At 37.2% G+C, this 27,676-nt stretch overlaps 4 protein-coding genes across 7 annotated transcripts; 2 read left to right on the top strand and 2 right to left on the bottom strand.

Moving 5' to 3' along the window:
- Positions 1-1,030: 1,030 nt before the first annotated feature.
- Positions 1,031-8,503, top strand: LOC141914747 (uncharacterized). Its single transcript, XM_074806032.1, has 2 exons — positions 1,031-1,128; positions 6,904-8,503. The coding sequence occupies exon 2, from the start codon at positions 6,905-6,907 to the stop codon at positions 7,664-7,666; it is 762 nt and encodes a 253-aa protein (XP_074662133.1). The 5' UTR covers positions 1,031-1,128; position 6,904; the 3' UTR covers positions 7,667-8,503.
- Positions 8,504-9,087: 584 nt separating this feature from the next.
- Positions 9,088-13,104, bottom strand: LOC141914748 (uncharacterized). Of its 3 annotated transcripts, none has more exons than XM_074806033.1 (4): positions 13,015-13,104; positions 10,683-10,812; positions 10,417-10,534; positions 9,088-10,046 (listed from the first exon to the last, which is right to left on the bottom strand). In XM_074806033.1, the coding sequence occupies exons 1-4, from the start codon at positions 13,055-13,057 to the stop codon at positions 9,942-9,944; spliced, it is 396 nt and encodes a 131-aa protein (XP_074662134.1). In that variant the 5' UTR covers positions 13,058-13,104; the 3' UTR covers positions 9,088-9,941. The 3 variants fall into 3 exon arrangements, with proteins under 3 accessions (XP_074662134.1, XP_074662135.1, XP_074662136.1); XM_074806034.1 differs by lacking the exon at positions 13,015-13,104 and adding an exon at positions 12,430-12,555; XM_074806035.1 differs by lacking the exon at positions 13,015-13,104 and adding an exon at positions 11,043-11,171.
- Positions 13,105-15,252: 2,148 nt separating this feature from the next.
- On the bottom strand, positions 15,253-19,004 carry LOC141908942 (uncharacterized). Of its 2 annotated transcripts, XM_074799252.1 has the most exons (10): positions 18,906-19,004; positions 18,453-18,664; positions 17,560-17,684; positions 17,391-17,471; positions 17,220-17,305; positions 16,912-17,136; positions 16,723-16,797; positions 16,489-16,640; positions 15,573-16,414; positions 15,253-15,284 (listed from the first exon to the last, which is right to left on the bottom strand). In XM_074799252.1, the coding sequence occupies exons 2-9, from the start codon at positions 18,647-18,649 to the stop codon at positions 15,619-15,621; spliced, it is 1,737 nt and encodes a 578-aa protein (XP_074655353.1). In that variant the 5' UTR covers positions 18,650-18,664; positions 18,906-19,004; the 3' UTR covers positions 15,253-15,284; positions 15,573-15,618. The 2 variants fall into 2 exon arrangements, with proteins under 2 accessions (XP_074655353.1, XP_074655345.1); XM_074799244.1 differs by having other exon boundaries at positions 15,259-16,414.
- Positions 19,005-21,637: 2,633 nt separating this feature from the next.
- On the top strand, positions 21,638-26,142 carry LOC141915152 (uncharacterized). Its single transcript, XM_074806568.1, has 5 exons — positions 21,638-21,776; positions 21,961-22,466; positions 25,248-25,458; positions 25,539-25,785; positions 25,897-26,142. The coding sequence occupies exons 2-5, from the start codon at positions 21,961-21,963 to the stop codon at positions 25,911-25,913; spliced, it is 981 nt and encodes a 326-aa protein (XP_074662669.1). The 5' UTR covers positions 21,638-21,776; the 3' UTR covers positions 25,914-26,142.
- Positions 26,143-27,676: the final 1,534 nt, after the last annotated feature.

Raw genomic sequence — 27,676 nt, 5'->3', positions numbered from 1 at the left:
CTACCGTAATCGTTGATAACAATAGAGGTTTGATCACTATGATCACTTGAGCATCTGCTGTATTGTTACAGATCCTTTGATCTTAATTAACACTTGAAATCGAGAGTAGACAATTATTTCATGTTTTGTCCATGTGCCCTTTAATATAGAACAGATATCAACGATTTACATCCCGCTTATATTTCTACCCGCTCCACTCTAAATACAGTTGCAAAGTTTTTGAAAACCCTGATTATTCACAAAACCTGGATAAGTACCTACAGAGAATTATTTCGAAGAGATATCAAACTTCCAAAACTTCAGATCGAGATATCCAATCACTCCCTTTTCTGTTTTGTTTTTAAGTTCTCCATGCCATTTATTTCGTTCTCATTTCATTCCAAATGCGCACGATTCTGGAGAACCCTGTCTGTCTATCATTGTATGTTATGTTATGTAAAATTTCTCATAACATTTGTCACGACGTTGCTGATCACAAAATTGAGTTTTGATCTCTAAATATAATTCGTTTTTAAACTTATGATTTTTTTCTATATACTTAAAGAAGATATCTATTTTACTAATTCCCTTAAGTAATTTACAATCGTTCATTTATTATTTCAGTTAACCTCGATGCAATTAGAAACGCCCGTACAACAGCTTCTGTATATTTTCACACAAAAACACTGCATAAACAACTAATGAATTTAAGAAATAGAGAGGATGAATTTTTACACGGATATCGTAATTGCTAGTCTTGCATTATGATAATTAATTTACAAAGATTGACATTGTCAACTATACAAAACCGTTGTATTACGGGGATATGCCCATTCATGAAAATTCCTTTAAAAACTGACTTTCTGTATCTAACTTCCCAGTTCCCTTTGATGATTTTCTAAGCAACGACCTAAGTGCTTTAATTATACGGCATAATTAAACGCTTACGGCTTTGAGAGTACAGTAACAACAAGACAGACAATGCTCAATACGCTTTCGTATATATACGTAAATCGGGTCCGGGCGAACTGCAATCGGCATTCAGTACCAGACTGTCACACCTACCGCACTGTCACGGGATCATTCCACTACGACAGATTCGTTAAAGACTCTTTTTAGGAAAAGGAAAACGAGAAAAGAAAAGTAAAAGTAAGTAGGAATAGATATCCGTGTATTGCGATTTAAATCCCAGGACCCAGGTTCCCGAAGATCTCAGTGGAATTCACTTGGAGTTTAGCGATGGGAGTGAACTAAATTTGACTAATACCACCCACTCTCCTGACATACTATTTTTTTCAAAAATTATTTCAATAATTTTTAGAATCAATTTCTACGAAAGTGATCTTTATGTTTGTTCTCAAGGTGATAAGACCTCGCCTTCGATTGCATATCAAATTCGGAAATATTTTTCTGCGGGATTCTTTACGCTACTTTATTCGATTAATGGTTGAAAAAAGATTGAAAAACTTTATTAACCTAAGATTATCATGATGTTATATGGAATTTCGACGTAGTAGTTTCACTTTTGGTTAAATGATTTGTATACTCATAACAAGATTTTACGCTTCAGTAACCATTGTAAAACAGGTCCGCGAAACACTTGGCGACAAGTGCAGTACTGTTCCCCCGACTCGGTCTAGCGATTTTCGAACATTGACTAATCTACCACCAGAACAACGCAGAAATATATATGATATTTAATGCCTTGAATTTAGGTCGACTTGAATATGATATAAAATACATCCAAAATATACAAGCTTCCCGTTTTCCTTTGTTCACGAACGATTTATTTACTTAAAGTAGAAGCGGTGCGTCTCACACCTGAATCTGAAAGTTAGTATGGAATCTAGATATACGTATCATAGATAAAATAAAAACTTATTCATTCACGAATGATTTTAATCGCGTATATATGTTTAGAATTCCATAAGAAGAATCTTACGAAGTGTTTAGAATATTATTTCTCCTCTATTCTCTATATAATTTCAATACATAAAACACTTTGAATGTCGATAAAGATAAGTACGATGAAATTTGCCGTAGGATTTGAGTTGTGATGGGAATGTCGCATTTGGCGTTGTAGCCATGCGGTAACATCATGCGTAGATTCCCGCGTTCGCGTCGACACCACCACACGCGTTCAATTCACCATTACTGGCGCGCGTTCAGAGTCTGCAGAGATTATTCAAGTGAATCGCGGATTTATTTTCTCTGGATCATTTTTGCTGTTTGTTACGAAAATATTTTACGAGGTGAGATGCCTGAACGTAGTTGTTCTGGAATTCTGATTAGATTCTGGAATTCAAAAATAATTGAATGCCTTGATAAATGCCAGCTTCTGTACGTACGAAGCCTTACTTTATTAGAAAATGACTAAATAATCTTTTAAGCAAATACACACAATAAAGATAAAATCGCCATCCTAAATAAACTAATTTGAATCTAAATAAAAAGCCAACTAAAATGTGACAGAGTCATAAAAGATAACTTTCAACAAAAAATTAGTTGACTGAAATTCACGCTAAAAGAACTATATAATATTCTTGATACCTTTCTGAAAAAGGGCACTAGTATACGAAATATTTCAGCAAACATGAAAAAGATCTAGCAGAATGTAGAGGAAAATTTCTTTAGTAGCGGAAAAAATTCCCTAGCCCAACCTGAGTGTGTCCATACGTGGACATAACTTATGTTAATAAGCGCACCAAATGCTTCCAAGCATAAAATTCGTAAACCAAAAAGAATAATTCAACCATTCTCTTTCAAAACCGTTCTTTGTAGCGAAAACATCACGAACGCCGAATATATATCCATGAAATAATTTTGAGAAAATAATTCTAGGCGTTTTCCTCTCTTAACTATGTATTACGCGCCATATTGAATTTTCTCGACCCGTTTGAAAACTTGTTATTTTCCGTGCGAAAACACATAGATATCATCTTTCAGCAAAACTCAGAACTGAACTACGGTACTCTATATATGTTTGCTATTAACCAAATACCCTATAGGTTACGTAGGTTGTGAATGTGACATATATTTATATATATATATAAACAAAATATAATTACCATCATCAACATAAATTAGTTGGATAAAGCTGTAGGCAGACATTATTGACACAAAATATCGAGAATAAAATAATGTCAGGCTATTGCAAACCAACCCGCCTTATGCATCTTTGTACATAATTGAAAGTTGAATGATTCGTTCTATGCAGTGATATTTACGTAAAATCGTTTCGTTTGAAAGTTTTTGTCGATGTTTATTTTGTTACAAATCGCAAAAATTTATCCGAAGTCATTTTCTCTCAGCGTACGGTTTATAGAAAGACTCCATTACGCATGCACGAATCAACGGAACCTCCATTGCTTTTCGTATAGACAGTTCTACAGATAACATCATTGGGCGTTCTTCGAGAGATTAAAGCTATTTCTTTAAGTTTTATCGCATCTACTGCTTGATAACTGGTTTTCTTCTGAAATGTTTTTTTGCGTGCATAACGATGCCATATATACGGTTGCATCCGTACGCAAAATAAAACATTTTCTGTTGTTTGCATAAGGCGTGTTTTATGGTTATCACGCGTTCTAGGATCGTAGAAAAATTCTATTGAATTCTACGTCGAATGTTTTATCATCGACTTAGATCGCTTAACGATGATATTATAATGGATTTACTGATGCGGATTTATCGCTTGAGCGCAAAACGAACGTCTTTCCAGATGATTCAGAACCGAACCGACCGCGTCGTCCCTAAAATCCCTGGATTTACCGCATTACTCAGAGACACGATCAAAATCGATAGAGCACGTTTTAATTAATAACTACGAACACATTTTATTCAATTGTGGCTTGATAATAACGATAATAAGGACCAATTCTCTCTAAGTTCAGTTTGCTTCCGTCGTAAATAATTTACACTACTTCAATTTAGGCGCGAATGTCGAGGAAACGCGTGTAAATATGTAAATGCACTATACTAGCATTCTCCCATGCATTTCCATTTACCATTAATTGTACTATCGTAAACTTTGAACCATAAAAGCAAGAAGCTTTCGTTATCTGTAATAGTTAGTGAAAAAGGCTGCGATTTTTCCACGAATTGTACGAATATTTCGTCAACTGTGTACGCAGTATTCTCTTTGAGCTTAAAAAGGGGGTCTAAAAATTGATAAGATAAAGACAACATTTTACAACGTATTTCATATAGGCAATACAGTATGAAGACATTATACCGCTTGTTTTCATATGCCGAAAAAAATGTACCACGCAATGCTAGGGGCGATATAGGTAGATACAGGAAGCGAGGGGAACATCTCGGGTTTCGTAATCAATGATCGTAATATTTTATTGTTTCCCATCGGCGGCGGTGTGTCATTTGAACTGAAATGTAACCTGATAGTTGTAACGTGTTTTAATCTATATAACTGCACCTAGATTTTACATACATCGGGGCTATGTTTCGAGTAAATGTATTTCTTTTAATTCTAATTCTACGATATCTTCTATATATTATAGGAATCTAATTCGAATTTGGATTGTACCTCCATTTAGAAATACATAAACTAATTTTGAAGTAATTCGTTCGAAAAAAACTAAATATGTATGGCGGGCTCTAAGGATTGGAAACACTGAAAATATTATATCTCTGAGTCTTTGAAAATGCAGGAAATGACTTTTATTTTGGCGGATTTTTTTCTACGGTTATATTCTAATGTACATCACTGAGTATATACATAAAATGAGTTACCACGTAAATATCGAATCCATAATTGGTTCGGTCTCATTTTATGCCCACTATGTAACTATACATAGAACGTATAAAACATTCAATAAAATATTAATACAAACGTTAAGTACTATACTGATGATGTAGCATCAGCCCTATAAAGTTATGTACGCTATGCGCCAGCCGGAACAGGTGAAGGCGTTCAAGAGCAACTCGAGGGTTTGTTGCTATAGAACCAGCTTGATAATAAAGCTCAAGTCATCCCCGATATTCAAACTGTTCGATATATCATATTCTATTTGATTGCATATTTTCTGCACTGTTCTTATCTGCATAAAAATCCTTATTTTCTTTTTCTTCAAAAATGCAGCCATGTCTCTCCATCAGAAAAGTCCTCACAGTCTTCTCACATTTCAAAAGTCCTCATCTTCTAGCATTTCGTCGCGTACGTGTGCATCAATTTTCGATGTTGGCTGTGCGATGGATATTGACTTTTGAGAACGGCGATATTTACCCCTGGGTTCAGCAATTTCCTAGGTGTTAACACCAAGGTTGCATCTCGTAATGCCCGGCGTTTAGAAATAATGCAATTACATACGTGCGACGCATCGTCCGTGAATCGTCAACTATCAGAATCAAATTATTCGTGTAGCCCGTGAGCTGTGATAAATGTATCATTACTCAGTCATCTCTGGGGTAATCAACAAAACAACTGACTCTCGCGCAAAAAGCCAAATTCCGTGACATTCCCCTATTAGTGTGAAGCGTGAAAAAGATATTTCTTGCGACCATCAGCGATGGAGAGCCCATTGACTCATGGCAATCGGAAATATAGCGTGGATGTTATGGAAACTTTTGCATTTTATGACTTGTTCCATTTTATATTAGCATATCGGGATTCAATTTCCGAATAGATTTACTTCATAAGATCCGAGGCGATTGAGTAGCTAATCCGGATAATTTTGGAACCATTGTTTTATGAAATAGTAACAGTTTACTGAATCCTGTTTCATTGACTGATTTTCGTGGTTTCATAATCTAAATTCGATTAAAAGAATAAGTGAATGGAGGGTAGCCATTCTCTAATAGATAAAGTTCTGTAAACTCGTTCGTGTACGTGAAATCGACTCGTCGATGATTCGCTCCGCGCGGATAGGTTTACTCTGAAAACACAGGCGCTTTCTCTTGTCAAACACAAACCGACTCTTCGTTAACGAGAAGAAACTTATAGACTTGTTTACTTAATACAAACTTGAAACTATTTCTTGTTTGTTGTAACTTCTACCAACATATCATAATCATTATGTAGCCTCAGATCATCCCAAAAGCAATCTCAAATAGCCAGGAGGATAACGTAAACGTCATCGCAAACGTCATCTCAACGACCATGCGAATCATTTTGGTCAAAATAATATTCGAAACCTTTTAGAGTTTGCTTGGACTGCAGTTAGATACGTTGCGTAAGTCAACACCGAAGCATTAGATTATTCAGAGGTTAATCATGAATTCGTGATGGCCTCTCATTACTTGACCGTGTACCTAATATGATAATGGACATTTGTGGTCGTTCTCACGCGATATTTGAGTCGTATGCTAAATATTCACTGCGGTCTAAATCAATAGATCCAGTTACTTAAACACATATCATACTGATGTCCAATTACTGGATTTGTGACAACATAGACCATAAAAAAGAATTCCTTTTTATATAGACATGGTTATGCGTACGCAGAGCAATTTTAAAGTCAATGTTTTTTTTCTTAATTAAATATCCATTAATTGTAAGTTACATATTAAGGTTATGGATTGTAAAATCGAGAAAATCTTTGGCCAAATTCATCGTCAGGGAAAGCTAAGGTCCTCTCAGTAATGTCCGCATTTCGCCATTCGGATTTGCCTACTGGGTAAATACTTTACATCGGCGCGCATTCGCGCTAATGGATTCTAAGAGTCAAATGTAACAAGCTATCGAAGTTGTTGATTCTTCTTACATCTACGCATCTCTCTTATGCTGATGTAACCAACCATAAGATAAAACTCCAGCGTCTCTACTAAAAATACCCCATGTTACTTTTATTCTGAGATCTGTCGAGACTTCCAGGCATATAGGCTATAATGTGGCTTATGATAACTACAGTTATCTGCTCTGATGAGAAAACTAGAATATTAATCTAGGTTTTATACATATATTTTCAGGATGTCAGGAATAGTAAATCTAGATGAAGTCGTCGAGAGCTGGGCATGGGATATGTTTTACACTACTGCCAGTGATAAACAGAAGAAAATTCCAAAAGACGCTTTGGCCTTGAAGATCAACTGGAAAAAAGTAAATTTCGTTCACGAAGGTCCCGATTACGAGGACAACAAAAAGTCTTCCAAGCCGCAAAATCAAGTATTATTTAAGTCAAATTTCACCAACGAAACCGAACAAGAGCAAGACTATTCGTTCCGGACGGAGCGAGTCACCAGATCCACGTGCGAAGTATTTTACGAAAAAGGTTACAGTATGGGTTACGAAATGAGCATAACCCTGAAAACTCCGTGTGAGGTGTTCGAAGCAAACAGCGGATTCCATCGGGAAATAAATGTTAACAAATGCGAAGGCGAAATAGTAGAAGAGGAGATGACGTGGGGCGTGGATAACCAAATACGAGTTCCCGCCAAACACAAATGCGTCGCCGAATTAGTGATAAGCGAAGAGCAGTTCTCATCGAATTTCACAATTATTACGACGTTCGAAGGACAGGTTCACGTAGTTTTCACAAATATGTCTGACAATAATTCATTCGTCAAGGCGGTTGATGGCGAAATAGGGCAAATATTCAAAGATAAGGGTAAAAAATATCGTTGTTTTACCGTAGATGGCGGTAAAGTATCAGTCGAAACTAAGGGCACGACGAAATTTCGCTACGGCATCGAACAACACGTACGAGTTCACCAAGAACCTCTAGATTATTGAGAAATCGCCGGCATCTTGTGCTTTACAATTCAAATATTATATCATTAAATATTATTGCGATTATCGCGTTATCAGAAACAAAATCAAAGTTTCTGGAATAGCGAAGACACTAGTGCGGAAAGCCTGGTGAAATTGATTTATTTATGAAGCCGTGTTCTATTCTCACCGGATCGAATTTAAAGAAGACATCATTCTTCGCAATCGCTGAAACATGATGAGGATTAACTGATAAAATGGATAAAACTGGCGAGCTGACGAGAAAGATGAGTCATTGAGACTGTGACTCTCTCGATACGGCGCGCGGTGAATGAAGACTGCTGATGGAAAACTCATTGTCAATTCATTATTGCACCTTTGATCAGACTCCGCACCGGGGAGTATTCCGTTGATTCTGATCTCCTGTGATTAACATACCTTAATCACGACAATCATTACACATCAGGACACGGTTACTCTCAGTAACTTTACTTCGCCCATTTCCCACAGTTGTAAACATTCAGTTACCTAAATCTGTAAATTGTGTAAAATATTGTAAAATGTTCAACCGAGGATTGGGTTCGAGAGTTAGAATCTGTCGATCATTTCTTGGAGTAATCAGTCTCTCCAAGATTGTTTGCTCCATCTTCAAATGTTAACAACCATGATTCTGGAACAATGCTTAGCAAACTAATGACAAATCTACGTACGGTGTATATAAGTATCTATGTAACGCTTTCGTGCTAAATCAGCATATTCATGTAAAATATTACTTCTTAGAGGAGAACAATGAATTGAAGAAAATATCATAGTGAATTCTTACGATTTATTTCACGTGGTGGTTCCAATCCAATCATTTAGAAAGCTATTCGGTTCCAGTGTTACCACAGAAATACATTTTCCAATAAGAAATCACATGATTACAGAGATATTAAAGTTTTAGCATCTTAGATATTCAAATTAATCTTGATCAGCTTCTTTTGATGATCATTTCTAAGTCATTCATTGTTTCCATGCCACCACAAAATATAGAATAAGCATAAAATAATCCAAATAGAAGTGAAGTTTTTTTTATTATTTCCAATTAGTTTAAAACAATTTAAGACTAAATAAGGGTGATAAAACAGCTAGATTATATCATAATAACCAAAAAATCATCAGAGCCTTATGAAATCAGTAAACTTCCAAATAAAGTAGGTAAACCACCTACTCACCACTTGTTTCAGTTAAAATTCCTAGTTCTGTGACAATTGAGGAAAATCAGCAAATCTTAATTTTGCAAAATTCCTCATAACTGCTTAAGTCTCTATTGACAATAACCCCAGGATTTAAAATGAATTAAAAGGAAATTTTCCGAGTTGAGCCTAACCAAGATAGTGGTGAAGTTTACTGTATCGTGATTGTCAATGATTGATTTATTCTTTTAAATAAAGCGGATAAATACAAGTGCTATATTCAACAAATAGAGATAGAATCAACTAACATTCTTCTAAATCAATTCTTAATACTATGTAGATTTTTCAGTTGTTTCATGTCCTCTACACGATAATCCTATTAGGAAATTTGAGATATGTTCAGAATCAAAATTAATTCAATTTTACTTACGATTAAATTCTACGTGTAATTCAGCAACCTGCCTAATCTAATCAATAAAATATCTAGGTTAGATGAGAGTCTGGATTAAACTGATCTCTTTTAAGCCAACTGATGTACAGTTAAGTATATTAAGTATTGCCATTATTTTATGAAAATATTGTAATAAGAACTTCTTCCTACTGCTATCTATTACACTAAAAATTGAAATATATAGTATGTATATGTATGAATGCAGATCAGTGTGTTGAACAAAGATCTTCTACATATAAAATAGATCTAAATTTTAACTACTGAGACAGCTTTTTTTTTAGTAAAATAGTGGTTGAATGAACAGAAACATTTCTTAATACTGTAACTTTGATATTTTCAAGTGAAATAAGCTGTTGAACAAGCAGGAATCAGTTGTACAGTTGTAGGAAAATATGTCACACAAAATAAAGTTTGGCCCCAGGGGGTCAAACATAACATAGGATATGCTTCGCTGAAATAATAATAAGTATTTCGTTCGTTGACATCTTGGCAAACATAACGTACAATTGCTCCAATTTATATGCAAGATTCACTGCAAATACGCTAAAAAAACATGCATCTTTGATGGATTCTGCTCTTTGAGGTACAAGAAAGGAACACTTTTATCACAGTCACAAATCACGAATACATTTTTCATATGCTTGTATTGCGTCATCACCGATCCCGAGTGATTTTATGATGTTGTTAAGCGTTCCATATCGACTCCTTGACTAATTGCGCCGGCCCAAGTTTTTTCCTCGGCTTTCATCAGGAATATCTCAACCTTTGCCTTCTTACACTATACATAGAGAAACACGTACATGTATAACAATATAGAAATACATGTTACTAATTCAGTTCAGTTTTGCTAAAATACTTTATTTAGTTTAGCTGAAAAGAAACTGAATGTAATCACTTAAGGAAATAATCTCATAACTTTTCATAACTAGGACTACCCATCATATCCAGGGGTCAGTTGCTCAAAAGTTGGTTAAAGACAACTGGTGGATAAATACGATAGTTACAATGAAGCTTTCATTATCACTTTGTAAACTACTCACTCGTAGTTAACTTTAACCAGCTTTGAGCAACTAGCCTCAGTTTGTTATCAGTTAAGAAATTAAATTTCATAACTTTTCATAACTAGGGCTATCCATCGAAATACCTACTTTGAAATGGCTCTTATCTGCTTGTATCTCCTCGGGTAGTTTCCATAGAGCACCAATATTTTTAGTAATTTTCTTACTTTTTTCTTTAACTTCAAGTGAAACCGCTAATCTGACGGACCTGCGAATACAATATATAAACAACGGTCACAAATTAATCTTCATTCAGTTATCATCATTAACGTTCTCAGTCAATAATGTTAAACTATGAAATATCTCGATGCCCTAAAACAAGAGGGCCGCAAGGTATTACAAACCAATCAACTTACAGCGAGTCAAATTTGATATCTGGTTCTCCATTTGCAAATCTGGTACTGCTGCCGATTAACACTTTCTTTTCCTTTGCGTCGGGAATAACTACTGTCATTTTCACCAAGTTGTCTTCATCATCCCAGCTTACTGAAACAAAGTGAAAGCTAGCTCTGTTATCCTAGTATCTTTATACATTTAAGACAATACTTTGTGGATAGCTTTTTATTGGCCAAAAGGGCCTGGCGCAACATTTTAAGCAGAATGTTAGAATCCTATATCGCATAGCAACAGCCCACAGGGTCAGCTACTAATGTCTATTTATTAATGGATGAGACCTGTTTTTCTGGGATATTTTGCTTACTTTTTGGGATACATACCTCATTTATGTCTTAACAGAATGCCAAAAGTCGCGGACAACAACTGAATATCCGATATATTTCCAGTTCTGTACCAATTAGATGGATTGGCAAAAAGACTCCTTAAGTCCAGTTGAATGAGAGAGAAAATCCTCCATTTTGTGAAATTTCTTGAACTTTTACATTGTCACCATGCCTACAAAATGAAGTTATTTTTCTTGTGGGGTCTCAACAACTAAATCAGGGTGGCGTAGGCATGGTAACAATGTTCAAATCCAAGAAATTTGACAAAATGGAGGATTTTCTCTCTCATTCAACTGGACTTAAGGAGTCTTTTTGCCAATCCATCTAATCGGTACAGAACTGGAATAATATCGGATATTCAGTTTTTGTCCGCGATTTTTGGCATTCTGTTAAGACATAAATGAGGTATGTATCCTAAAAAGTAAGCAAAATATCCCAGAAAAACTGGTCTCATCCATTAATAAATAGACATTAGCAGGGGGCGCTGAATGTTGCGCCTCGGTAATGTCTATTTATTAATTGATGAGACCTGTTTTTCTTGGATATTTTGCTTACTTTTTGGGGTACATACCTCATTTATGTCTTAACAGAATGCCAAAAATCGCGGACAACAACTGAATATCCGATATATTTCCAGTTCTGTACCATTTAGATGGATTGGCAAAAAGACTCCTTAAGTCCAATTGAATGAGAGAGAAAATCCTCCATTTTGTCAAATTTCTTGAATTTTTACATTGTCACCATGCCTACGAAATGAAGTTATTTTTCTTGTGGGGTCTCAACAACTAAATCAGGGTGGCGTAGGCATGGTAACAATGTTCAAATCCAAGAAATTTGACAAAATGGAGGATTTTCTCTCTCATTCAACTGGACTTAAGGAGTCTTTTTGCCAATCCATCTAATTGGTACAGAACTGGAAATATATCGGATATTCAGTTGTTGTCCGCGATTTTTGGCATTCTGTTAAGACATAAATGAGGTATGTACCCCAAAAAGTGAGCAAAATATCCAAGAAAAACAGGTCTCATCAATTAATAAATAGACATTAGTCGGATGATGGCTTATGTGTATGCATTTTTCCAGCGAATGCAGGTGATGATAGTAAATCTAAGAGGTGAATACTAATAGGAAAATTAGATTAAATGGATAGAGTGAGGAACAGGACGGCTTCACCACCATGGTTCACCCAGCACTGGCAGCGGTTGTCTCCACCAGTGATCTCCGTCGCTCTACGATCCTAGTGTAACCAACCACCCAGACGCGTGCATTCAAATTCGCTGTACAGTTGCCGACCAGAATTTGGTCGGCTTTTTTGTCCGTGTTCAAACTGCGATATCTCAGCAAATAAACAACCGATTTTGATGAATAAACTATCTACACTAACCTTTATGATGTCTTACGTTAGTTCATTATATCATTTTGACGATAAATCTGATTTTAGTACGATTAAATTTAAGATACAAAAATGATGCGCTGTTTAGCGACGAGACACGCACCGCTCAAGTTGTCTTGTTGCTAACGAACTACAGTGTTACAATGCCTAGTTTCAAAGTGAAAAAATGGTGTCATTTTTGCTATTTCTGTATTTATATCGCATCAAGCACAGACTATGATGAAGGAACCTCCGAATGAATATAATAATAAGAAAACTTAATGTATGAGGTTTGTAACGATAGTTTATTTTTCACAATCGGTTTAGTGAAACCGGATTTCTGGTGGTTTAAAGCTGCAGTGATCTAAAAGTATCGAGAAAATGTCGTTCGCATCTTAGTGTCTGTGGTACATCAGACACTAAGATTCTTGGTGAACACCATGGATTTGGATTTGTGGAAAGAATTTAGAAAGTGAAAGTGCCACTCCCTCCTACACTTTTGCTGCACACAAAGGTTCTAAACAATCCATCTCTATATTTCATATTTCGAGGAACCTTTTTTGAAAATCTGCACTTAATATCAATTGTTCTTATTACCTCCCATCGGGAGATCATAATCGTTTTCTTCACCACCGGCCATCGTATTGTATGGAAGACCTCAGACGACATACAAGATATGAGATATAACATACGAGATATGAGATGCAACATACGAGATACGACATATGACATACGAGATACGACTTATTTACAGTACGGGTGTCCGTCCGCTGGCGCCACCGCAGTGTATGTTTTTTCAATATTTACTGCATATAAATCGTTTAACATGGTGACGCGTACAGTCATCGTCAATTATATGAAAACCAACATAGTCAACATTTTATTCAAACCAGAAATAGATTTATTTTGGATAATGGACACCTGGACCGGACACAACGATATTAGGCCATACCGTGAACACCCTGGACTAGGCACGCCGCCGGCCGTTCCTCTCCCGCGGGCGACGAAAAGTTTTTCAAATCACAAAACTAAAAAGATATCAAACTGTTCAAGTTCATAATGTTATGCTATTTCTTGTCTTCCTTTGGTCTGAAAACGGCCTAGTGTTCAGGAGCCGGGGTTCCGGTTACTCAATGCCTGCAGAAAAAATAACTACTGTTCACCGCCCGCCGTAACCGCCTGCTTTTCTGCATCAGAAATCAAAATTCTAAAAAAAACTCCGCAGCCGGAAATCCCGGCCCCCTTGTACCCCTCCTCCGCTGTTTGACACCCCTGCCTGAGTTCTTGAATCCCAAACAACCCGGGAACCCGTACATCGCCCTGGTATCCAGATTAAGAACTCCCGTGCTCTCTCTCAAGGTTTGAAATCCCCAGCTAAATTCCATCCCTATCGAGCTACCGGGGCAGACTGGTGAGTCCACTAGACCAGCCATTGAGAGTCGAGACTGGCCAGTTTTCGCTAACCGTCAGGGCAGTATGCGGCACTGTCTTTCTGAAGCCATAGTCTGGGGTCCTCCCCTGAAAATTTTTTCAATTTAGGTACTTGTGTATTCTGAGGGCTTTTTGGCTATCTTTCTTTTCTGACATCTTTCATGAAAAGGGCCAATGGCTGAATCTGAATAATTTTCATAATCGGAGAATCCAATTTAAGATCATTCTTATCAATTATCATGACCAGTTTTAAAACTGTTTATTGACAAAAGTACAGGAACCACATAAATAAGTCTTCAGCAAAACACAACAGCTCTTACATTTGTAGAGATCCATGGAAATATCAAGTAACATTTCTTTAGACAGGGGAATTAGCGGAACACCGGAACGTTGCTCGTATGGTGCGTTTGCACCCGTCGCAAAAAACGTCGTGATAAATGAAATCAGCTGGACTAGGGCCAGGAGCTGAGAGTGATACAATGGAACTCCATTCTGATATTTAATGAATAATTCATTCAATAGATTTATGTTATCTTTAGTATTTTTAATTCATGTCCATGTTTCAATTCATTCGTTGAAATCATAGTACACTAAACACAGATTCCGCGTGTGTCGGACTTTTTTTTAACTCTTTGGTCATCGGCATTCGTAATATACATACATCTTTCATTTTTCATCGAAAACCATCGATCGAACGGGAAGTTTAAACCCTTGACTAGGCGCAATTCTTAGTGACCACCAATTTGAAGGGGGCATGGCTAACTCTTTTTGAGGGATTTTTGTACACTCAAAAATGGAATTTGAGGCGTTTTTGGTGGATTTAGGGGCTGTAGCCCCGTATTTGGAGCCAACTCGAATCACTGGACCATCGGTGTCTCACACTAAGAGTGGCCCAATGACGTCACAGCGAGAAGCCGGTCCCCGGGAGTGGTTGATCGAATATTTCTAAATGTTTTTCGTTTCAAATGAAACGTTTTTCGCATATTGATATTCATAGTTAATGTATACGCCACTGCCTGCACACGTGTCGTAGTATACGCCGCAACGCCGAGTAGATGTTGAAAAATACACACTGCGGTGGCGCTAGCGGGCGGACACCCGACCCGTACTGTAAATAAGTCGTATCTCGTATGTCATATGTCGTATCTCGTATGTTGCATCTCATATCGCGTATGTTATATCTCATATCTCGTATGTCGTCTGAGGTCTTCCATAGTATTGGTCTTTTTTGTTATGCTGGTAGTAATCAATAAACAATGACCAGGAGACGCTGCCATCTACAGGACTCCATCGGAAATAAAATATCCCGAGACGTTGTCAGGTTCGAATCCCAGCTACTTTGAAGACTAGCAATAGAATCCAAAAATCAAACAAGAAGATAATACGATTGATAAATTAATTCATCTCCATCTTTATATTTGTTCCCATGATCTCAGCTATAAAAAAAATATAAAACATTCATCATTTAAATTTCTATGATGATATATACACAGTCAACTGCCATGCATCATGCTCATTTGCAAAACAACTTGATAATTATTCAATGATTACTTTGATATCATTTTCTATTCCAAAAATTAATTAACTCGGTGATACAGGCACACATATTTTTCAATATTTTCATAAATGCAAGAATCAAAAGAAATGCATATCATTCTCGTTAACTCAACTAAACAACGAAATTTTCAACAACACATGAAACTTTCAGCAAGTCCAAAACTAACTTCACAAAATCCAAGCGAAGTCGTCAACAAAACAATTATTCGAATGTTATTGAGAATCGTCCCCGGAACAATTGAACACAGCCATATTGCGGCGTTTAAACACTCTTTTAACTGGAGGCTCCGACCCACTATTCGATCTAGAACGCACTTCAGATTTCTCTTCACTAACAGAATCGCGATGGTCATCATCTCCAATTTCTTTCGACGACGCCAACAACGAATTTGATAAATTTACTTCGGCAGCCGAAAAAGATATTTCTAATTTCGACGAATCGTCATCAAAAGTGTCATTTTTCACTTTCGGTAGCGATAAACTGGAATTAAAAGAATTCGTCGATTCTCGCGAACTGTTCAACTCCTCAAAAGAAGCGTCCGAGTAGCTGACGTCGCCACCCGTCGATTCGGTCGTTGAAATATCTGTCGTTTCAGTGTCTTCGTTATCGTCGTCATTATTTTCGCCTTCGTGGACGGATATTTCGGCCGGATTTATAATCAGTTTCGTCGGCGTGACGATGAAACTGGCAAATTCTTCATCGTTGTCGTCGGGTACGTCGTCGTCGTCCTCGGTTATCGAGATTTCTCCCGGGTTTGAAACGATGTCCGTCAAATTGTAACCGTTGCTTTTACCCAAAAATACCGAATTAGGATTCGTTAAATTGAGCATCGCACAAATTAATTCGGTTTGCGGATTCAGATGAATCGCAGCAGACGCAACTTTCACATGCGGATTCTTAGGATCATAAGCAGGTACAGTCTTCGCGAAATTTTCGGGGATAGTGAAGTCATCGCCAAAATCTTCTTTTATCGATGAAATCTCTTCTTCCGTCGGAGTAAACATCCACCTACGATTAGAACATATGATTTAGAAACGGAAGCGAAAAAGCGGTGCTAAAATCGAAGTATTAGGCACGCATACCTTTCATCTGAACCCGGGCCCGGCATGTAGTTACTCTTACGTGTTACATCAAATAAGTGATTGGTTGATTTGAGAACTGCTAACCATTCAGGATCGAGTTCCAATTTCAAGTCCTTTACATTGACTTTCTCATCCCGAGGAAAATCAAATACCTAATAGACAAAGATAATAATTGACAACCCAGAGATAAATAGAAATGTGTGTTTGATTGAATCTTCAATGTTATCTATTTACCTGTAGAAAATCTCGGTTGGGCAGGCACTTATCAAGGGCTAGAAAATTAGTTTTTTGTGTCGACTCATCATCATTCTGTAATCAAAGTCAAACGATGAAACAGCAATTTCTGGATACGTGTATACATCATTTTTATTTCAAAGGCCCTTTCACAAATTTGTATCTCAAAGATATTGGACATTTACTTACTTTATGTTCTACAACAACTGGGAACTTCACATGAAGGTGAGCAGAAAACCAAAACGTTGGTTTGAGTTTATAAAGTAACTCCGCAGCAGCCGGACTTCCTAACTGATTACTTTCCACTTCTTCTCTGAAGAAAGACTTTTTTCGTAGTAACTGGTTAACGTTTCCATAGTTATAAATACCCCTCGGCCAATCGTGAGACATAAGAATATCAATTGGTGTTCGTATCTATAGAAAGAAAATGAATAAAAAAAATTCACCAGTGCATACAATCTTATCAATGATGATAATGCGAATTTCGTAACAGTTACCTGCTTCAGTCGGAAAACTTCAATATTTCGCACGTGATAAGCGCTTCTTTTGGAACTGTTATCATACGGAGGACGCTCGAAATGTCCTGGAACGATAAGAACAATACAAACCAACAAAATTACAGAATGAAAATTCACAATTTCTCAAAAAGGAACTTCAAATATTCATACCTTTGACGTAATCTTGAGGCTTGAATATACCAGACAGGCCACCAATTCTGATTCCTCCAAATCGAATAATTCCAGCATAGCCTTTGTACCAAAGAAGAAAGTAAATAGATAGTAGGTTTTGAAGACATGCTAAAATCCTTCTCTGCATGAAGTGAAATATATATAATACCTAAATAGTAGATGTTAGGTGCAACCCAGCCACCATAAGGTAACTCTTGTAAATAATTGGAAGCTTCATGATTTCCTCCGATGAATACAGTCAGTATGGGCGCCTTTTTCTCTCCCGAATAATATCTAAAATTTCAAAATATAATCTATTATCTATTGAGATTAAAGCAATACATAAACTTCGTCAGAAATCCAGGCGCGGATCTAGGGAGGGGGCCCGGGGAGCCCGGGCCCCCTCCCTCCTTTAAGTGAAGATCTTTTTTTTCGACCGACCGCCCGCCACTCGCTTAATATTAACGCCACGCTGTGCCATGGCAGTCGAGTTCACACGCACCGGAACATCATGGAACCGTTCAGGAAGCATCCTCGCTTGCCAGGGGTCCGGTATCACTCCCGAACTCGCTTCCACCAGTTCGGCGAACAGCTTTAGCGTAGTGGGTTCGAATCCTTTGACGGGTGAAGATGTTCAGGAAATGAATTGCTGTGATGGATATACGCAGTTTTAAATGAAAATTAATCCCTTTGTTTTAGTTTATCAGCAGCAGAAAAGGGGAAAGTATTTGTCATGAATTCTTGCCTCAGAATGCAGGAAATGGCCCCAAAACAGAGTAAAATTTCAAAAATTTTCTGGGGGAGGACCCCCAAAACCCCCCGCAGGGGCTTCGCGCCTCGTCGCAAAGCGTAGGAACGTTTTGCGCCTACGTCGCTCGGTGTCAATACAGTATCATCATAGCTACATTTATTAATTGCCCCCCCCTAAATTGGGCTCTAGATCCGCCCCTGAATTCCTCAGTCAACCCTCTAGAATAGACATCCTAACCCTATATTTATTTACAGTAGATTCCTCTTAAATCAAATTACAAATTTCATATGGCATTGGCTTCTATAACTCACTTGTAAAAACTGTTCATTAGTTGATATTTTGGTGGGACTGCCATACACTGCAGGTCGGCTGTATTACGAACTGCCTGAAAGTCACCACAGCATAAAAGCAAATCGACAGTGATATTCTCTTTCTTTTCAAGATAAGCGATCGTATCGTAGATCTTATCCAGTTCTCCATGAGCGCAGCCTTCAACCGCGATTTTCATTTTCAATTTTGAAATCTGATAAAGAAAAAAATTCTATGATTTGTTACCACAGATTGTTACTTTTACTGTAAAGCTCTGTCGGATCACTTATCACAGCCTCGTGTTTGCGTTGATATACAATAAAATATATATACATGAGAAATAAAATATATTTGACTTTGACTTTTGGAATCGGTATGTCTTCTCTCTCGTCTGTTTATGAGACTCAAAAGCACTGAATGCAGTTAACTTTTATCGTGATACTGCAGTAAATTACCTTTTAATTATCCAGTAGCTTTAAACTTGTTTACTCGTCGCTTAAAAGAGTAATTATGATTAATTTAATTCATTTAAGAGTTGTAAAGTTTATTTTACTTCCTGGTTTAGATAAAACATCGGTAACAGAGTTGGACTACTGGATCGGACCTTCATGTCATTACACGTCATGTCGCGCGTTTTTTGTCCTCATGCGCGGATTGAGGTGATAACGATAAATAGATATTTATAGTAGTAAATACTATAACATTTATAGTAATGAATACCCTGTGGATCAGTAAAGGGTACTGATGAAGAAAATGGGTAAGACACGGGGAAGGCCTAAGCTTCCAATTATTCGCCTAGCGAGGCCGCGCGCCGCCGCTCCTACACGCTGCTGCAAAAATTAAGAGCCTAATTGACTTTAGAGCATGGCGCGGCGCTTCCTTCGAAAAACACAGATCAAAACTATTTTATTACGAAGAAATTTATTAACATCAGAGTTAACAAGACATTTACAATGCGTATTTATTACATTGTTACAAATTGTGAGTCCAAATTTCACTACAAAGGTTCAGATTTGTGAGAGAACGTCACCGAGATTATTTTGGTCATTGATACTCAGTCGGACAAATCAAACAATTTTTTCGAGTGTGGTGATCAAATCTGTATCCAGGTCATTTCGAGAGAACATCATTTCATCGGACTGTGAGATGTTGTAAAAACTGCAGATCTTAGCAGTGCGGTTGTAAGAAATGACTGAACAAGTTTCAAGTTGTTGACACCTGAAAATACACTTGCTTCTCCAATCTGTTGTGAATTTATTGAATGGTTGATGAGTTCTTAGAGCTTCCCCCGGGTAGTACCCATACAACACACCAGCCGCTATTGGAAAGAAGAGAATGAGTAACTTGAAAGTAACAAATGTTGATAAACTGATCTTCAATAGATTTTTCAAAGATTAACATAGTAATACCCAGTTCTTGTTTTGTCCTTACAACAACAAAAAATGAAAATCAAGCAGTTGAAGTTATTAACAGTAACATGGAGCAGTTTCTTCTTCTGTAACTGTCAATTAAACAAAATGGAAATCTATCTCCGCCTCTATTTTTTTAAGTGAACGTACCTGCTTTCGGGTCTGGAAACGATATCAAACTTGTGTCGTAAGCATGATCACCAACGTGTAGGTAAAAACGAAACGGGATGGTCAAGTGAAAAACTCCGTCGGTCGGCTGAATCAAATCACCTACATTAAAATACCGAGGACCAGCTAACATTTCAGCTTTTAAACATGACATCGTACCGCAGGATGTCATATTGAAAGTGATAATATCCGATACCGGAATGGTCGCGTGCCTGCCATAAATTCCAAAGACGTCGTCTTTTTCCACTCTTGACCACGAATCCTTCGATATATTAACGTGATTGAACCCGGGTTGGGAAACTATTCGATGTTGCGCAATCAGTTGATATTGTGGATATGCTTCTTGATTTCCTACGTCTTTCCTCCATACGCAGATATACCACTCAGACTTCGGGGATATGCCATTGTGGTAAAAGTCGTACGAGGTTAAAATCGAGTTTTCTGCTATTTTCGCGGTCGGAAAAACCAACGCCAACGCGCTTCCGAATGACTGATCTCCTTTGTCAACACCACCAAGATCCAGCGTCAACACATCTAACAATAAAATTTCAAAAAAATAAACTGTTTTGAATAAAAAGAAAATAAAAACATTTTCAAAAACATTTTACCTAAAATTTTTCCTAAAAAAACCAACAACACAGAGTGATGATTTGTTTATTTACCTCCCGCTTCATATTCCACAGCAGACGCTCCGTGTAAGAACACCGATATCATCACTATCAGAACAACTGATTTCATTATACGCGGCGTTTTTAAATTTCTGAATGAAAAATACTCTCGGTGCGCAATGCGTTTGGCTGACATCTAATCGCTATCACTAAAATGATTATGGCTTCATTGGACTTCATTGAAGCTGGTCAAGTATTTGCTTCTGTTACCGCTGGTTGCTTGTGTCCGGTATTTGATGTGGTATTGACCGGGCAAATGCGACTGGAATAGTTAGCTTAGCAATTGGATAGTGTTTGACTTCAGCGCTTGCTGGATCCGGTTCTAGAAGTCACGGACTTGAAGCGGCTTCGAATTTCAACGTGTTCAATTTTCCGATTAACAGGACGACGTATATCGACTATCATATATAATTCATACCTGTGAATCTACTAGTTTAATTCACTTTATATTGGTTATATTCTTATCGAATTTAATCAGCCCATAAGCGAAGTACAATCTGCGATTTCAATATTCAATATTTGACAATATTGGCTTCCTTTTTGTTTATCTAGACTTCATCTTCTACGCGCAAAGAGTCTGTAATAGATTATTAATGCGTTGTGTAATGTAAAGGCATGAATCTATATGGAAACATACCATCGTTCCGTTGATAAATCTCATCTAATCTATACCGAGTACTAGTAACTCATTTTGGTAATTTTCTGATAATCCTAACGTCGGATTGCTACATAAAAGCTTGTTTTGAGGAAGTATATGTTTGCATAGAATTACCTTTCATAGGAATAATGAATATGAATCATACAACAAAAAATTCATTTGATGGGACCCTACTGGTCGTCAGACTAACGATTAAACAAATGAATAAAGAGTATGATCCACTTCGCATTCGTACTCTGTGGGTATCGCCGTGGCGAAGCACACATTTATGAGAGGTGCCCTTGCATCGGAGGTGAGTCAAGTTAGTGGGAATTTCACTACAGCGCGTGTAGTTGTTGGAATCAGACCAACTCAAACGCATGCGGTGATGGAAAAACTTTTACGCTGGAATACTTGGGTACGCTGCTAATCTACTTCAAAAAGGTAAATAAACATTTTCTCGCAATCGTATGACTATATTGAAAATGTTCAACGTTAAACCAAGAAAAATTAAGAAATAAGAATATTAAATAAAGAATAAGTGTCATAACATTTAAATGAAGAATGAAAAGTATATTGCGTGTTTGTTTCGCTATTTTTATTGAAATTAATTATTGTCTGATTTCAGATGAAATCCGACGAAATGTGTGTCGATCAGATTTCCAGTCCTCCAGAATTTATTCAATTCTTTCCGGAATTATTAGTGATTTTACAACAAGTGTGTCTGGACGCGCACTGCACGAACGCGCCGAAATGGCTCAAACCCATCGCTGACTTTTTGATAGCTGATAAAATGAACGCTGAATGCGTCCAACAACAAGTAGAACTTTACAACACACAAAGATCGTGTCCGAATCAAACATTAATAAACCCATTTTGTACTAAATCGTGGACTACCAGTGTCAGGACTAGTACATCGATCCAGGATACAACGGTTACTGAAAGAAACTGGGTTACGACCCGGTCGAATGAAATAAAACTTTGGACGGGAGGGGGTTTGAATACATGGTGGAGCTCGCCGTCTGTGGGGCCTCTTCACGAGGAGCGCAAGCTACAGATCAGTATTATTGTGGGGTCAGTTGTGGCTGGAGCTGGATTCTTAGTGATGTTACTGGCTGGTATTTTGTTTTACAGGTAAGATATGAAGTTTTCTTTTTTCTTCGTCTCACGTAACGATTTTCGATGAACATGCATGGTATTGAAAATATCAAGGCTTAAATGACGAACTCATGCATGAAGATGTTTTGATTTTCTTGGAATATATAGTTTTCTGGAAATTTATCAGTGTTAAGAGGATGGTTCTAACCGAGAATAAGTTATCAATTATGAAATATATATCTAAAGTTTCATTTGCAGCTGTTCTCCAAGGATGAAACACGCATAAAAATAACTATTGCTTTTCATTTTACAGGTGCAAATAAACTAAACACTCTTTACGCTCACTCGGTTTTATCAATGCGCGTAGTTCTTATCAGCCTTAACTCAGTGGTCCTTTGATGATATAGGTGTTTTTCAAAAAAAATATATCGAGTTATCTAACAGGTACCTGGACCACGAAAACATGACATGGTGTGCAAACAAAAGCGGTGGTTAGCCTATCGGTTGTCGAGAAAAGTCGAACGGGAGAAAACATCTGAAATTCTCCCTTTACCCGCGATTCCTTTGGTTATAAAAACAGGTGATGTGTATACTACGGTTCTGCATGTTGCATACCGAAGTTACTCATTCGAACGAGTGGAAAATCTTACTACAAGATCGAGGGACCGCGAGTGAAAATATCTCAGAAATATGTTCAAGAAATAGAAAAACCTGTTGATAAGATATGGGCGAGTTTTTATCAGCTCCATTCATCTAGTCATTCGTATTTACGATATGTTTGCTTTATTTTTAACACAGAGCAGGAAGGGATATTTCATCCTATGAAAAATATTTATCACACAAGCGTTAGGATAGTATATATGTACGTGTCATCTATTCATGGAAAGTTTGTGGTTAGTATACTAAAAACAACACAATAGAAATAGGGCCATATCCCAAAATATATCTATCTAATAGAATAGGTGCTTATGCCTTCAAAAGAAACGTCCGCCGTCTTTTGTCCTAAGCTCCATTGATTCTACTTATTACTCATATGTTCAGTTTCTCTGACTACGCTAGATCAAACGTTTTAAAAATGATTTCTTATTAGTCGAAAACACAATCATGAAAGAATCCGGCATACTCTGTTCTTCGGTTCTTTGATTTTTATTACACTGCTCATGAAAATCCCCTCAACGCGTGCCATTACAATCGAAGGCTTTGAGGCAAAAAAATCCTACCTTGTTTCTCCTAATCGGCTGGGTCATTGTTTGTAAACTGCAATCAAATTTGTTATCAGTTCATTTCTATAACGGCCAGGTCTGTAATTGTTAGTTTGATCATAATTTTTATATATTAAGGTCAACTTTTAAGCTCAGCAGAAATGAGAAACAATGTATCAATATTTTTAGCCTTTTATTAAAAGAGGAAATACTTGCGTTGAATGTGACTGACATTTTATCTTTTCGTAACACTGGGTGGAAACAGGAAACAAATAATTAGAAAACTACATAGGATGCACGATCCATGTACTACTTTTTATTCACTTTCCAAGGTTTAATTCCTGCGCAGTCAATGGATATGTAAAAGCCTATTTGGGAGTAGGAAGGAGTGAATGATATGGGTCTTTACAAAAATTCATAAAGACTGAATTTTTGGTCTTTATCAATATTTAAAACATAGGCCACATTCTAAAACTTGGGAACCGGCAACGGATCAGATTGACTAATCAATCATTGCACTTCATTCCGATCTTGCCGTAAAAGCAGCTTTCTCAAGAGTTTAGATTAGCATTAGTTGCAACGTTATTGATCAAAGTCAATCATTGGGATATTTTCTCCGGTTAAAGTGTTATAAAACATATAGCCATCTGTTTATCGGAACGTTGGAAATTTTGCTTGAAAATAGCACAAAAACAATTTTCTTTCAGCTATTTAGTTCCTGAAAACTAGTTACGAATGTAACAACCACCGGAAAGTGTTCAACACAAATACGCCTGAAAAACCTGACGTTCATTTATGTTTATAGTACTACCAACCATCTGCATAATATTTCTTTCATACACCACGTCGACTAGTTTGTAGACCTTCCTCGATCTTGTTGGCAAACCACCATGAGAAAGTGTGTCTGCAATGTTCTCATAGAGATGGGTTATTACCTGGGAGCTTGCTGTCAATGGCACTATTCAAAATATTCGTACGGCAATTAGAGCCAGTTTACGCTTTTCCAGCAAGTCGAGGATAACGATCTTTCCTTGATATCGCCTGGCCTTATGTTCTTTCGTTCTTCCACCGTAGACTCTATCGTCTAAATCCATAAAATCTGAATGGACTTTTATCTAACGGAGAACATGTAGGCAGTCAGTTTCTCCAGTGCAAAGAGAAGAGGTGTATGTTCATCTTCTCGGAGTATAAGCATTCTCCGGTTACCGGAGTGTTGACGCGATAATTTACTGCAAATAGATCCCCCAGTAGTTCCAATCAAAAGCACGATCATTGCTTGAACGGTTTCCTCTCTACAAAGTCTAGTGTTTTCTAGCGGGTGCGCTGCAAAAAGCTACCACATAGACCAACTTTCTTATCAGACTAAAAGTGTACCTGTTAAACAAGTTGGTGTTTAGCTACTGTAAACCCGTGGTGGCCTTGTTTCTTTTCTCACCGAGAATTTGTTTCTCTTCTGGTGTTAAACTTTTTATTCATTACAATCTACATCTAGATTTTTATACCGATATAACGCAGTACCGTAGTGTAGGAACTCGATTGATTTGTCGAATATAGATACTAATACATTTTGAACCATGATATCAGAAACCGACAACGCATTGTCCGTACATTCCAGAACAAAACTGAAGAATTGGTGGAAAAAGTTGTACCACGACCCGTACATGGATGTGACTGCGCGCAGCGATACGAGCAGTCAAACTTGGAGACTCAGTCGCAGTAGCACAACAACTACTCAAACATGGAGAAGTAGCACGACAAGTCAAACCTGGAGATTCAGTCACAGTTCGTCACGTTCCGATGACGAGGATGAGGACTCAAAAAGTGTGGTAAATAACTCAGGCTTTGTGAAGAATTTTAATTTCAAACTTAATCCCAAATATACTCTGTATTGTTGCTCTTTTTGCAGAAATCCTACCAGAGTGGACCCCTACCGACTGTCAGCAGTATAATAAGTAACGGCCAGATACCAAACGGTAGTTTGGACAGGAAATTTATATCCAAGCGTCCATTAGAGGTTCGCTTTTCTAATGCAGCATTCCACAGAGATACTAACTTCGGAACGTTCGATACTGGAAGCATATATTTTGACTGCATGGAAGAACCAACAACTCCGACTATGATAACATTTTCAAATCCCACTTACGGGTCACAAGGTGAGGAGATACATGCATTTCTATGTTCTGCCCGCAAGTAAAAGCGAAGTGAAGTAGATTTGCTATAATACTTTAACCAGTTCCTGACATTTCTTCAACTTCTGTTTTCAGACCTCGGACAGGTGTAATAATGTAATGGACCATACTAAAATAGCGGCAGCAATCAGTAATAATATGGCATTAAAAAACAATCCATGAAATAACGTGTGGATTTTAATAGTTGAAGATGCATTTACTCTGGACTAATTTTTTCGATATCGAAGCAACGTATTGAGAAAGTAGATATTTTGTGGCACGTTTGCAATTCGTATTTATTGATTTTGGTGAATACTTCGTGGCGTATATTATACAATTAAAACTGTGTTATATTTCTTTTATTTATTTTAACGAATCGTGTAAATATTATACAGATCATCAATAAATTATATCAAAATATGTATTAGATATTTTATATTTAGCTGAATCGATTGAAAGAGAGCAGGATAGAGTATAACTGATCACTGGTCAAGGAAAGTTCCATTTATAGATTAGCATAGGTCTTGGAGTTCTTTCGAAGCGATTTTTGTGAGGCGTTCGGAATGCTAAATAGCTAAAACAAACTAGTAAATTAGTATAAATTGCTTCGATGAAAGGTCTGAAGATAGATCGATAAGCTACTGCAGATAGTTATAGGAACAACATTCCACCTGCCCATGTCGTCTGGTTGGCTGGATGGCTGACTCACATCTACGCGTGGATCTGATATTCATCCGATTGAAACCAGAAATCAGAATCATTTAACTACTTGAATGGTTCCATCTAAATGTTCATTTTCGTTTGATATCGTTAGAATGGTAGAACATCCGTTTATAGCTCAAAGAAACATCAATAATAATCTGAGATTGGAGGCCAGCGCTGTAAGACTTTACGATTAAAGTACGCTCACGTAGCTTGATGCATTAGTACTGATAGACCGTAGGTTTATAAGTTTATAGCTGGTACAATTAATTGGTTTATCATACTCATTAGTGAAGCATCGACTATAGTAAACTGGTTTCAAGTCATGAACCATCTGTTCCAAGGAAGCTATTTTTACAAGTTCAGTTGCATAGTTTAGCCGAAAGCGTATACAATTTCACGCGTGATTTTTATGAGAGAAACAAATACAAAGCCCCTTAAAAACTAATCAGATCCAAAACCGTGAATATTTTTCATATCGTGGGGACGCTTGATCTTTTTTTTGCCTACAGCATAACGACGAACTATCTTTCGATTAAGTAAAAAATACATTATTGCATCGGAAAAAGAGTTCAAGAAGAAACGTTACGTAACATGTCATAAAGGTGTTTGCTTTTTTTTCAAATTCCCCTGAAATAAATTTGATCGGTGCTGCTCTTCTCCGGAAGCATGCTTCCAGCCACTCGCACATGTGGATCCATCTGATTGCTGCAAGAAACTTGTTAAGATATAAACAAATGGAGGACTTTCTACATCTTGGAATGCGGTTCAAACTACTTATGAAAGCGATAGTTTGTTATGACAACGCAAGATAATCACTACATATCAATCTGCTCTCAAGGTTGCACAAGGTGCATTATGATCAAAATACGAGGGAAGACTATGTAGAGTTGAATGAAAATATTAATGAGCAGCCGGGCGGTCAGGCGGCGTTCTGTCTGAGTGTTATTGGCCTTTGGAGGAACCTTGTCCTTGGGCCCACGACACAACGAAAATGATTCAAATTGAACAATAGCTTTTCCTGTGTATTTGATACAATTACATTACGGTTGCAATGGTTATTCCTGTAGGCCTACTGCGGCTTCGATTTGTATTGGCACATGAGATCAATAAAGGTTAATTGAATTGAATTGGTTACAGATACAGCCGATGCCCTTCTTACGGAGCTACCCTC

Source organism: Tubulanus polymorphus, chromosome 1 (assembly GCF_964204645.1).
Source record: "Tubulanus polymorphus chromosome 1, tnTubPoly1.2, whole genome shotgun sequence".
Taxonomy (NCBI): Eukaryota; Metazoa; Nemertea; class Palaeonemertea; order Tubulaniformes; family Tubulanidae; genus Tubulanus; species Tubulanus polymorphus.
Note: the sequence above shows the minus strand (reverse complement) of the source record. Positions and strands in the feature narration are given on the sequence as shown.

Excerpts from the sequence above, each read along its gene's own strand:
- LOC141914747 (XM_074806032.1), top strand. The coding sequence starts at position 6,905 with ATGTCAGGAATAGTAAATCTAGATGAAGTCGTCGAGAGCTGGGCATGG.
- LOC141914748 (XM_074806033.1), bottom strand. The coding sequence starts at position 13,057 with ATGGCCGGTGGTGAAGAAAACGATTATGATCTCCCGATGGGAG. Across the intron at positions 10,813-13,014 it reads TTATGATCTCCCGATGGGAG|TAAGCTGGGATGATGAAGAC; the intron begins GTAATAAGAACA and ends ACTTTGTTTCAG. Across the intron at positions 10,047-10,416 it reads CAGATAAGAGCCATTTCAAA|TGTAAGAAGGCAAAGGTTGA; the intron begins GTAGGTATTTCG and ends CTCTATGTATAG.
- LOC141908942 (XM_074799252.1), bottom strand. The coding sequence starts at position 18,649 with ATGAAAATCGCGGTTGAAGGCTGCGCTCATGGAGAACTGGATAAGATC. Across the intron at positions 17,685-18,452 it reads CTAATGAACAGTTTTTACAA|ATATTATTCGGGAGAGAAAA; the intron begins GTGAGTTATAGA and ends TTGAAATTTTAG. Across the intron at positions 17,137-17,219 it reads AAGTTTTCCGACTGAAGCAG|ATACGAACACCAATTGATAT; the intron begins GTAACTGTTACG and ends TTCTTTCTATAG.
- LOC141915152 (XM_074806568.1), top strand. The coding sequence starts at position 21,961 with ATGAAATCCGACGAAATGTGTGTCGATCAGATTTCCAGTCCTCCAGAA. Across the intron at positions 22,467-25,247 it reads GCTGGTATTTTGTTTTACAG|AACAAAACTGAAGAATTGGT; the intron begins GTAAGATATGAA and ends CGTACATTCCAG. Across the intron at positions 25,459-25,538 it reads ATGAGGACTCAAAAAGTGTG|AAATCCTACCAGAGTGGACC; the intron begins GTAAATAACTCA and ends CTCTTTTTGCAG.